Genomic DNA, 12,356 nt, shown 5'->3' with positions numbered 1-12,356 from the left:
GGAGCGCCGCAGCCCTGCGCAGCCGCAGCAGCGAGCCACCGCCCGCAGGCCGCTCCCTCCGCCGCGGCCGACTGCCTTAAAGGCCCTGTGGCCGCGTCTGGCCGCCAGCTGCGGTGCACCGTTTGAGAGCTACTTCACCCTGGGGTTCTAACGACATTGCAGTCGATATTCCGTCCCAGTTTTGACGTACGGCCTCCCGCCCCGGGAGCTCTTGGGAGCTCCTGGGGTACGCGGTAATGCTGTAGAGGGGCATAAACCCCGCTTCATACCGTCCCTGTTTGCCTGCAATATCCTTTAGTGCCTCACGTTTCGCCCCAAATAGGCTACAAGGATGGGGAAGCTACTGGCGCTACTGGCTCCCTTCCTGTTGCCTTGTCCAGCCCTGCTCAGTCTGTCCAAATGAAGAAAAAGCTCGTAGTTTCTGCTGCTTCCTAGATGTGTGGTGTGTGCTATCGGTGAAAGAACTGTCATGAAGAATCTTGGACAAGAAGGTCTGTCTGAGGAGCTTTGCTTTCTTAAGAATGCTGGCTTGTGATTATTAGCTGATATGTTCTAGCTCTGCTGTCTGCTTCTGTCACTCTGTTCAGTCTCTGTGCTTTAAGACGATACTTGTCCCTTAGAAAAGCTGATATTTAACCCCAGGTAAGTCACCTTTTTCTGAGATTACAGTTATTATTCCTAAAAGCATGGTTTAAAACTCAGTAGTTCAGCCCTCAACATCATGGAATTGGTGCCACAGTAATAAGATTTTGAGATGATGTCCTGTCCCTTGGCTGCTGCTTCATCCTTTAACTTCCTTTCTGTCCAGGCATGTGACTGTGTTGGCAGGCTCCTCAGTCTTGAAGATTAATGTAACAGAAATACATAGTGCATATACATACAGGGTTTGCAAATAATGCTTGGGAACTGCCCAGAGGAAAGTGATGTGAAAAAAATAGAAAACCAAGTGCCAACTTCTGACAAATTACTAGCACTTTAAATGTCCAAGGAATGTTATTTCTAAAGGGAAATTATAGACAGATTCTTCATTTTTTAACAACAACAACAACCAACCCATAAAAGTGTTAAAGTGTTTATTTTTCCTTTTTCCTTTTTCTTCTTCTTTTTTTTTTTTTTTCTTTCTTTCTTGCATTTCCCCCCTTTTTGGCATCTGGAAGTATTTTGCCCCTTTTTTTAATCCCCTGCAGTAGGTGTTTCAATCCTTTACTGATCAGGCTTTGGCACACATTTTATGGTCTTGGACTATATGGTGCCACTGTCATTCTTAAGTAAAAACTTAATTGTCCCTACATGTCATCTCAAGCATAACTAGTTGCTTGGTCTTAGTTCAGATCACAAACTGTGGTTCCTGCATCTGGAAGCAGCAAGAACAAATAGTTTACTTTTGTGTGCTGGTGCTGTTGGCATATTTATACATGTATTTGCGAGACAGTCCTGTAAGGTCCTGTAAGGGTTTACCTCTGTCTCCTCTAGCATCATTTCAGCATGCATATGGAGGAGCACATTTTCATGGAATCATAGAGTCATTCAGGTTGGTGAATACCCCTGAGATGATCCAACTGTAAATGTAGCACTACCAAGTCCATCACTAAACCATGTCACTAAGCACCGCATCTATAGGCCTTTGAGGTTATCTCCAGGGATGGAGGCTCAACCACCTCCCCGGGCAGCCTGTTCCAAAGTTTGACAACCCTTTAGGTGAAGAATTTTTTCCTGGTGTCCAATCTAAACCTCTGGCATAGCTTAAGGCCATTTCCTCTTGTCATGTTTTCTGTTTCTGATGCCTACCTCACCACAACCTCTTTTCAGATAGTTGTAGGGGACAGTAAGGTCTCCCCTCAGCCTCCTTTTCTCCAGGATGAACTGCCCAAATTACCTCAGCCACTTCACAGAACTGTTCTCCAGACCCTTCACCAGCTTCATTGCCTTTATTTGGACAGGTTTAGGCATCAAAACGTCCTTCTTGTGAGGGGCCCAAAACTGAACACAGTATTTTAAGCCTCATCACTGCCAAGTACAAAGGTACAATCACCTCCTTAGTTGTGCTGGCCACACTATTTCTCATACAGGGTAGGATGCTGTTTGCCCTGGCTCACACTTGCCAGCTGGCAAACAGCATCTCCTGGTCCTTTTATATCAGAAACATAACATCAAAGTGGGGAGCTGGTGAAAGATGGCGATCTAACGCGTGTAGTCAGCAGAACAGAACGGGGAGTGGGACTAGAGCAAGGTAGTAAGGAACATGATGGGGAAACTGCCACGATCATAGTTACGGTGGAATACAGTAGCCTTGAAAGAGCCTTCAAGGTCCTGAGGGGTTGAATTGCATGGTTATGCGCCACCAGAGTTTTGCCAGTCACTCTCAGATCACTGCTGATGCGTTGCAGTATGCATGCAGCCTTAAGGAAACCGACGGGCGACAAGGAGCTACACTTTGACGTATCCTTCCACGGAGACCCGGGTTCGCTTTACAGCGTATTTTAAATGCATGGTTTGGGAGCACTGATCTCCCTGCGTGTTCCCGTTGTCAGCGCTGTTTAAAGGCCCGCGCTCGTTTCCCGACTACACCGCCCACTTCCGGACCGGGTGGAGCCACGGCGCCGCCGCCGTCAGCGCCGCCACCGCCCCGCAGCGCCGCAACCACGCTCCTCCGCGCGCCGGAAGCGGGAAGCACCTCGGGTCCGCGCAGACCACTGCCGAGCTACCGATTCCCTCAAGCGCCTCCTCACCAATCGCGGCATCGGGGATCGGCTGCAAAGCCCTCGCAGCAAAGCCCTGCAAAGCACCATGCCGTACCCCTGTCACGCTTCGCTCCCTGCCCGCTGCCAGTAGTACCGGGCCGCACTGGCGGGGAGACTGAGGCAAAGGGTGGATGCGCGGCTGGCGGAGGTACCGCTGAGGGCTAGGACAGGTGAGAGCTCGCCGGCCCCTGCTGGGAGCGGGAGGGTTGCGGCCTCGCGGCGCCCAGGTAAAGGCTGCCTCTAGCGGAGCTGGGCGGGACGGCAGTGGCGCCACCGGGGTGACATTAAAAGTAGTTAATGCCCTTTGAACGGGCGGTGGCGTCTTGGAGCTCTTGTTCACTGGGAGAAATTACTATCCTGTTCTTCTCTTCGTCGTGTACTGTACTATTGCTTGGGTCTGACAAGGCCATCGAGATTTTTTACAGGGGGTGACAGCATTTTATTGAAGACTCTGGCTGTTAGGCATGCACTGCCTTGAAGGCTAATGCAGTTCTATTATACATACTGCATATTGTTATAAAATCCAGGCTAAGTGGCGTAAAAAATGAAAATTGTGAATTCGAATTGGAATATACAGGTGGCTCCTTTAAAATTCTTGTCTGAATTAGTAAGCACTGGTTTAGGTTTTTATTTTTATGTACTGTTGCTGTGTGCTTGTGCTACCATAGGAAGGAGCAGGTCTGTGTATTTCAGCGGGAGTGCCTTAGTCCAGTGGCCCATGTTGTCACCATACAGCCCCCTGTATTTTACCGAAGATCTGGTGATGCCAAGATGCCCTTCTTATGATGTGGCAAGCAGGTGACCCGATGCAACCTGTATGGTAGCTGCTGACAGAGCTCTGCTGCAGCCTCAGCCCTACACCAGCGTGCCGTATGTGTGCAAAGAGATCAGCTGCCAACCTGTTAGTGTCCAAGACAAAGCAAAAGAAAGGACCTGTGGTGCAGTGCTGCAGCATTATTGCTTGGCATGACCCTTTTGTCCCATCTGAAGTGCTTAGACTCAGCAGTGGCCCTTCTGCCACTTGACATGCCTCACAATATGTGGGGTCTGCTGGTGTTACCTTCAAGGGAGGTGATGATGTACATCTTGCTCAAATGTCCCCTGACAGGCTAAATACTCCATGGCTAATAAAGGGTAGGCAGAGATAGATAACTTGTTTTTGTCCAAGATAATGTGATTGCCTTGCTGACAGAACCAGGAAAAGTTTCTTGCCTCCTGTTCTGTTTTCTAGTCTGTTCTACCTGACATAAAGGTTGAGATAATGACATCCTGCAGGTATCAACATTCGTTCTTCCAAGGGAGGAGAAAGTGTGTGCTCAGCTGAAAGTGTATGGCCTACTGCTGTGTCAGTGGTGGTTAAAGCCCTGGGGCAAATTTTGCAGTAAAGCCAGAGAGTGCCTCACAGTCCATAGTGGTGGAAAGTCATGCTCATTGGCAGCTGAAGCTCGAAGAGCCCACTAGAGATGTTGACCAAGTGAATGTATTTCTGTGATTTGCCTGCCCTAACACATGCTATTCCTGATTACAGACATAGAAACTACATCCCTTCCTGCAGGGTTGAGGATAGGCTTTCATATGAAAAGCAAGTTGTTTATTTATGATACTTGGAACATTTTTTCACACTATCTGCTTTATTGTTGTCTTTATGTCTTTACCCCCTCCCCAGTTACAGGAGTGTTCTTGAAGACATTGATTTCCACCATGTTCTCACAGTGTTTGTGGGGTGTGTTAAAGACTGGAAATCTTCGTCTCTGGAGTCTGAATTTAAATCTGCATTTACAAAACCACAGAAGAGATTTCAGCAAGTCACTGCCTGCATATCGAAGAAAAGTAGTTGTTACAGGTATTGGCTTAGTGTCCCCCCTTGGTGTGGGGACTCAGTTTGTGTGGAAGCGGCTTCTCCAAGGAGACAGTGGCATTGCATCGCTATATGGGGAAGAATATGCAGGCATCCCATGTAAAGTGGCTGCTTGTGTGCCAAGAGGAAACAAGGAGGGTCAGTTCAATGAAGAAAGCTTTGTGTCAAAGTCAGAAATCAAATCCATGAGTTCTGCCACTGTGATGGCCATGGGTGCAGCAGAGCTAGCCATGAAGGACTCCGGCTGGTCTCCCCAGTCTGAACTGGATTGTTTGAATGCTGGTGTGGCTATTGGGATGGGAATGGTTCCATTGGAAGAGATTTCTGTTACAGCTACTTTATTTAAAACAAAAGGTTATAACAAAGTCAGCCCATTCTTTGTCCCAAAGATTTTAGTCAATATGGCAGCAGGCCAAATCAGCATTAAATACCAACTGAAAGGGCCAAATCATGCTGTGTCAACTGCTTGCACCACAGGTGCACATGCTGTTGGAGACTCCTTTAGATTTATTGCTACTGGTGATGCTGATGTCATGTTGGCTGGAGGAACTGAGGCTTGTATTAGTCCTTTGTCTTTGGCTGGATTTGCAAGAGCTCGGGCCCTCAGCACAAGTTTTAACTCAAGCCCCAAAATGGCATGTAGACCATTTGATTCACAGAGAGAAGGGTTTGTAATGGGAGAGGGCGCTGCTGTGCTGGTCTTGGAAGAGTATGAACACGCTGTACGAAGAGGTGCTAGGATCTATGCAGAAGTTTTGGGTTATGGACTATCTGGCGATGCTTGCCACATAACAGCACCTAATCCAGAAGGTGATGGTGCATTCAGGTAAGAACTATATGTTGATTATGATGGGTACTTTATATGTTAATTACAGTGAGTACATGTGTTTTATTTATTGAATGCATTTTCTAGATAAATGCTATTCAGTGTTAAATTCATATTCAAAAAGCCTGAATACTTAATCTGAAAAATGGAAGAGTTTCTGCTAAGGTTTTGCCTGTATTCTTTATTTAATAACTGTTGAAGTAAGTCCAGAGTAGGACCACAAAGATGATCAGAAGGCTGGAGCACCTCTGCTACGAGCACAGCCTACAAGATTTGGGTCTCTTCAGAGAAGGCTTCCAGGAGACCTTGTTCTAGCCTTCCAGTATCTGAAGGGGGCCTACAGGAGGGCTGGGGGGGGACTACTTACCAGGTCTTGTAATGACAGGATGAGGGGTAATGGTTTTAAACTGGCAGAGGGGAGATTTAAACTGGGTGTTAGGAAGAAGTTCTTTACAGTGTGGGTGGTGAGACACTGGCACAGGTTGCCCAGGGAGGTTGTGGCTGCTCGCTCCCTGGAGGTGTTCAAGGCCAGGTTGGATGAGTTCTAGTGGGAGGTGTTCCTGCCTTTGGTGAGGGGTTGGAACTGGATGATCCGTTCCAACCTAAACCCTTCTGTGATTCTATAATGGAAACCTTTTAAAAGATTTTGTCTTACAATAGAACCTTTTCAGGTTCCACTTCACTCCTTGTCTATAGAGAAGAAAGAACTCAGTGCAGAAGCACATCTTGTCAATTTTGTGGTCTGAAAGGGAAATAGTGTCCCTAAATATCAAGAGTTAGGGCTGGACTGGCTACTAGATGAATGACAGACATTCACTGTTAACCCCTCTCCCCTTCCCAAAGGGAATAAGAGAGAGATGGATTTAGGGGTTGGAGAACTAAAACAACTTCAGTGAAAATAGTAACAATAAAATGAAATACATACAAATATGTACAAACCCAATATTGAACACAGCCCTCTGGTGGCCATTACGTCACTGTAATCACTGATGCTCTGGGCAAGCACTGGGGAAATCCCAGACTGGACTTAACAGCAATGGCAACCAGATTCACGATGTGAGTTCTGGAACTGGATTCAGGAATGCACAGATTCAGACCAAAGAATGGACATGGTTGTCCTTAGACACTGGCCACTGAAGAGGAAGTATTAACCTTTGTGCTCCATGACTTAGTTGGAGCAATTAATGAGGCAGGAATTATAAAATATGTAGTTGTTTTATTTCCAAAAGGCCTTGCCCACAAACTGTATACAAACCAGTTAAATTTGGGTTCTAATTTGGTCAGAAAAATCTTCACAAGGATGCTTATAGGCAACTTAGGAATTTAGGAAAATCAGAAAATTGGAAGATGTTTAGCCACAAAATGGCTCTGCCCCACTTATAAATAGACAGCCTGGAGCCCTAGGGAAAGTCTGTTCTACTCACGGTGGTGAGAATTCAGAGATAGTCCCTGGCTCCTTTCACAGTATCAGAGTATCACCAAGGTTGGAAGAGACCTCACAGATCATCAAGTCCAACCCTTTACCACAGAGCTCAAGGCCAGACCATGGCACCAAGTGCCACGTCTAAGCCTGCCTTGAACAGCTCCAGGGACGGCGACTCCACCACCTCCCCGGGCAGCCCATTCCAGTGTCCAATGACTCTCTCAGTGAAGAACTTTCTCCTCACCTCCAGCCTAAATCTCCCCTGGTGCAGCCTGAGGCTGTGTCCTCTCGTTCTGGTGCTGGCCACCTGAGAGAAGAGAGCAACCTCCTCCTGACCACAACCACCCCTCAGGTAGTTGTAGACAGCAATAAGGTCTCCCCTGAGCCTCCTCTTCTCCAGGCTAACCAATCCCAGCTCCCTCAGCCTCTCCTCGTAGGGCTGTGCTCAAGGCCTCTCCCCAGCCTCGTTGCCCTTAACTGGACAAGCTCAAGCATCTCAGTGTCCTTCCTAAACTGGGGGGCCCAGAACTGAACACACTTTGCAGCAGTGTTGGAGCTGCTTGGCTTCTTGATAGCTGTTGAGAGGCTTCTAGGTCATCCCAGGCTCTAGCAGGGTGCTGGGAAAGAGGCAGATGATTTCTGACCTGCTCCTGGTTCCTCTTGGCATGGAGCTTTGCAGAGGTGCAGAGAGCACCATGGCAGTGGCACTTCTCATCACATTGTGAGGTACTTAATGCCTTCTTCTGGGAAACTTGAGGCACTTAAGTTTCCAGGTAGTTATCTCCTTAAGTAAATCTGTTTCTTAACAGATTTATTTAACTAAATTAGAGTATTTGTTTCCGTCATAGTTGATCAGTAACCTTTGCTATACTGTGTAGCGACAATGAGCGTCAGTGGCTTCCAACATAAGCTGAGTGCTTCTGAGGATAAAAAGCCATACTGGAGGTATTTGAATGTCTGGTAGTGTGGTGGTAGGGTGAATTGGGCTCAACACAACCTCCCCTTCCATCTTCCTGGGCAGATTGGGAAACATGGGAAAAAGACAAAGGCCTGCTGGGCACATGTTTAGACCTGCCCTACCTGTGTATGACCTGTTGCATCTGCCTTATTCTGTCAAGTTTGGCAGGATGTCATCCTCATTAGTTAATCACTTTACTTTGTGGCCAGCTGGCCAAATTGATGCTCAGACAAATGATAATACAAGCCAGGATTGTACAATGTGTTGGTTTTTGCTTGCTTTACCTGGGGAAGCTGCCTGCTTACACTGGAAACCTGCTCTGCCTCAGTTTGCCTGGACAAGCCACAAAACTGAGCTTTGCCACAGTGTGTAAGCCTTGCTTCTCTTGTTTCATCTGGACCAGTCACAAGAGCCAGGAGAGCAGCTGTGCCTCAGTTTACCCCAGAAAGCCGAGTGCCCATCGTGCTGTGAGAGGAACCTGCCTAAGCTTGCTGCAGACCCATGCACATTTGATAATATTACAGCACAGTGCCTGTATGCAGCGCCTAGGCTAAAGAAAGCCTGAAACCAGGCCGGTCTGAGGACACTGAGCCAGCTGCAGCCACCTCCCTGCTGCAGTCAGCACAGCTGGAAACTGCAGCCAAGAGTGCTGGGATCTGGAAGAGGATCACCCGAGAGTGTCCTGTGAAAGGAGTCTGTGTCTGCCGCTCCGTAAAGTGGCTTTGAGCAGGTCTTGGGGGGGAGCCCAAGACCCCGTAGCCTAGAGATATGTATGGAGAAGCTGCTGCTTCTTTCCCTCTTGGTGGCACTAAAGCCCCAGGAAGCCAAGCTGTGATGTCTCTGGAGTTAACCTCCAAGAACAAGCGTGCAGCTCCCACAAGGCTCTGTGCCATGTTTGGTTAACTAGTGTAAGCACCCTGGATCTGGGGTTATAATAATTGCAGACAGAGAGGTTTCAAACTTCACTGATATATGATGCCTGTTTCTTTGTAAAGGTTCCCTGTTTGTCTGCCACCTCAGTTTGGCAGCTGTGGGACCTTTCGCATCTTTCCCTAGTGGGCAAGTGGTGTATTGCTGTGGAAACTTTCCAATATAAAGAGTTGGTTTTGAGTTTTATTACAGTGTTCAAAAGTGTTTAATATTGCCTGTGTACTGTACCTATCCACTCTAGAAAATATCTTCACAACTGAACACATGACCCTTTAATAAGTTTTGGCATTATTTTATATTAATAGTTAATATTTTTCATTAATATCCTATCTGCCTTATAAAAATCAATGATTTTCAACAGGTAGCCTGTGCTGCCTCTGTTTTGAGCTTCTCGCAAAGATGCTCAGAGGGCTGCAGCAGCTCTGCTATGAGGACAGGCTGTGAGAGAGTTGGGGTTCTTCAGCCTGGAGAATAGAACGCTTCCAGGAGAACTTATAGTGGCCTTCTAGTATCTGAAGAGGCCTACAGGAAGGTTGGGGAGGGACTACTGACAAGGTCTTTGTAATGACAGGATGAGGAGGAATGGGTTTAAACTGGCAGGGGGGAGATTGAAACTGGCTGTTAGGAAACGGTTCTTTACAATGAGGGTGGTGAGACACTGGCACAGGTTGCCCAGGGAGGTTGTGGCTGCTCCTTGCCTGAAGGTGTCCAAGGCCAGGTTGGATGAGGCCTTGAGAGACCTGTTCTAGTGGGAGGTGTCCCTGCCTATGGCGGGGGGTTGGAACTGGCTGAGCTTTGAGGTCCCTTCCAACCTAAACCGTTCTCTGGTTCTCTCTTATTTACTTATTTTTTGTAAGTCCTGAAAAAGTGATCTCGTGCAGGGAGATACGTGATCCGTCCCCTTCTTTCTTTGGGAAACACGTGAGAACATCGCAGTAGTGAGCTGTGTTGACCTTCTGTGGTTTTAGAGAGACAGTCTCAGTCCAGAGGTTGTCAGGAATCAGGATGTAGTGTACGGTGTCAGAGCAGAAGAGTGTGACTTTCAGAAAATTTCATTTGATGCATAAGAGTTTCACTATGTTTTTGGTGCTGTAGGGGTGGGAACATGTAGCCTCTGGAAAGCATGTGAAAGAAGTTCAAAAGGGGGGTGTCTCTAAAGTTTTTCTTTCATTTCCAAATATTTTTGTTTGATAGAAGAATTTTTGTTCCTAATGCCCTAATAGTCTAAATATGAAGGGAAAATAAAATGTAAGGAGGAAGGAATATTCTTGTTACTTAAAATGGGAAAGGGCTTTCTTGGGCTGTTGTACTGAACGTTACTTTATTCTGTTGCTACACTAGAGAAACAAAAGGAAGCTACATTTTTGTAATAATTTCAGGTAATTTTCATATGTCTTCAAATTTTTGCATTGAAAAGAGTCTTTGACATATTCATGCAGTCTGTAGAGATTTTTAGATATTTTTTTCTCTCTGTATTTTTCCCAGTGGTGGAATTTTTAGCAACAAGTTTGATTTTATTATGGACCTCACCACTATGATGTTTCTCCAGCAGCTAAACATAGATACTTGTGTGACTTGTTAGATGAATCCATCGCTTGTCATTACATCTGCAATAAAGATTGTCACATCTGATCACCATATTAAGGCACCCCATATCTTTGCTTTTGGTCAGTGCATGTGTGCCAGTGAAACACTGTAAAAGGAAATTCAGTATTCTGTCTCTTGTTTGGTTTTTTCTTGGTAGGTGTATGTCTGCAGCAATAAAAGATTCTGGGCTGAAACCTGAAGACATAACATACGTCAATGCCCATGCAACTTCTACGCCTCTAGGAGATGCTGCTGAGAATCAAGCCATCAAGAGACTTTTTAAAGATCACTCGTGTAACATTGCAGTTTCCTCAACAAAGGGAGCAACAGGACATCTCTTGGGGGCTGCAGGAGCTATTGAAGCAGCTTTTACTGCACTGTCTTGTTACCATGGAATTTTGCCACCTACTCTAAACTTAGAGAAAACAGAGGCAGAGTTTGATCTCAATTATGTTCCATTAACAGCTCAGGAGTGGAAAACTGAAAAACGGCGTATAGCACTCACAAACTCCTTTGGCTTTGGCGGAACTAATGCAACGTTGTGCTTTGCAAGTGTTTGACTAAGGCCGTGCACGTTGTGAGAAATGGCACTGACGGTGATCTCTGCTGCCATCCTTGATGGGTGGCTTTCTCCCCATTGAGTATTGCTTGTTTGATAGGCAAGACTCTGACTTCTACATCAGTAATTCTTTTAGGAAGAAGGTACTTTTTAACTCATTAAAAAAAAAGTCTTGTTCTTTGCATGATAAGGAAGTTTTTTTCTCTTGAGAAGAAGAGATACTGATCATTATATGGTTTTGCTTTATTGCAGTAATTTTTCACATATGCGTGGCACAGGAATTGCTTAGAAAAGGGGGGCTGGCTAACACACCACAGTTGTCATTCAAAGATTTAGTGTGTGATGAGGAAGGGAAGGGAAGGGAAGGGAAGGGAAGGGAAGGGAAGGGAAGGGAAGGGAAGGGAAGGGAAGGGAAGGGAAGGGAAGGGAAGGGAAGGGAAGGGAAGGGAAGGGAAGGGAAGGGAAGGGAAGGGAAGGGAAGGGAAGGGAAAGAAATGAAGGGAAAGAAATGAAGAAAGCATATGAGTTGCTAACATTTGTCTTGAACAGAATATTTGTAGGCAGTAAGTTCTGAAATAATTCTACCCGCTATTTAATTTGATTTAAAGGGAACCATTATAATTTATGTTTCCTGAGTCCCTAGGAGAAAACATAAATGCAGCTTGGTATTGTCTATCTGTATTTAATAGGAATGCTGTCTTGAATCACAGAATGTCAGGGGCTGGAAGGGACCTTGAAAGCTCATCCAGTTCAACCCCCCTGCCAGAGCAGGATCACCTGTAACAGATCACACAGGAACACATCCAGGCAGGTTTTGAATATAAGGAGACACCACACCCGCCCTGGGCAGCCTGTTTCAGGCTCTGTCACCCTCATGGGGAAAAAATTCCTCCTCAGGTTTGAATGAAGCTTCCTATGCCTCAGCTTTCACCCATTTCGTCGTGTTCTGTCATTGGCCGCCACCCAGCAGAGCCTGGCTCCAGTCTTCTGGCACTCACCTTTACGTATTGATAGACATTTGCGGTGGTTTAGGTGTTCCCCACCCCCTACACTTTGGAAATCACCCAGACTAGACTCAGCCGGCTCTGGAAATTGAATGCTAATGTACCTTCAATAACTTTCTGTTGTGGAGTTTCTTGTTGTGTCTTTTTATCAATCAAACCAAGTATGAAGAAGCCAGCCACGATAATCAGGCAGGGTTCTGCTTGCAGAAAAAATTTCTACTTAACTGCCCCTTACTGCTCTAGCAGCACTAAAACAGATACTTGCAATTCAGAAACAAAGACATTCTTTTTTTGCTTCTATGATACGTGTTTGGAATGCTCCAAACTGTGTCTGAGGGAATGAGTGGTTACTAAAATAGCTCAGAACATTTCTTGCATTCATTTGTTTTCATTTTCAATTTTCCATGTGTGATTTTAAATTGTCCCTTAAATATCTGTAACTATAGAATCATAGAATCATTGAATCAAGC

At 46.1% G+C, this 12,356-nt stretch overlaps 1 protein-coding gene across 4 annotated transcripts; it reads left to right on the top strand.

Annotated features, from left to right (window-relative positions):
• The first annotated feature begins 19 nt into the window (after positions 1 to 19).
• On the top strand, positions 20 to 11,113 carry OXSM (3-oxoacyl-ACP synthase, mitochondrial). 4 transcript variants are annotated; one of them, XM_064167176.1, is made up of 3 exons: positions 20 to 491; positions 4,408 to 5,425; positions 10,481 to 11,113. In XM_064167176.1, the coding sequence occupies exons 1-3, from the start codon at positions 470 to 472 to the stop codon at positions 10,881 to 10,883; spliced, it is 1,443 nt and encodes a 480-aa protein (XP_064023246.1). In that variant the 5' UTR covers positions 20 to 469; the 3' UTR covers positions 10,884 to 11,113. The 4 variants fall into 4 exon arrangements, with proteins under 4 accessions (XP_064023246.1, XP_064023248.1, XP_064023249.1 ...); XM_064167178.1 differs by lacking the exon at positions 20 to 491 and adding an exon at positions 2,658 to 2,679; XM_064167179.1 differs by lacking the exon at positions 20 to 491 and adding an exon at positions 2,697 to 2,911 and having other exon boundaries at positions 4,414 to 5,425.
• The last annotated feature ends 1,243 nt before the right edge of the window (positions 11,114 to 12,356 follow it).

Source organism: Pogoniulus pusillus, chromosome 28 (assembly GCF_015220805.1).
Source record: "Pogoniulus pusillus isolate bPogPus1 chromosome 28, bPogPus1.pri, whole genome shotgun sequence".
Classification (NCBI taxonomy): domain Eukaryota; kingdom Metazoa; phylum Chordata; class Aves; order Piciformes; family Lybiidae; genus Pogoniulus; species Pogoniulus pusillus.
The sequence above is the reverse complement of the archived record's forward strand: the minus strand, read 5'-3'. Positions and strand labels throughout refer to the sequence as shown.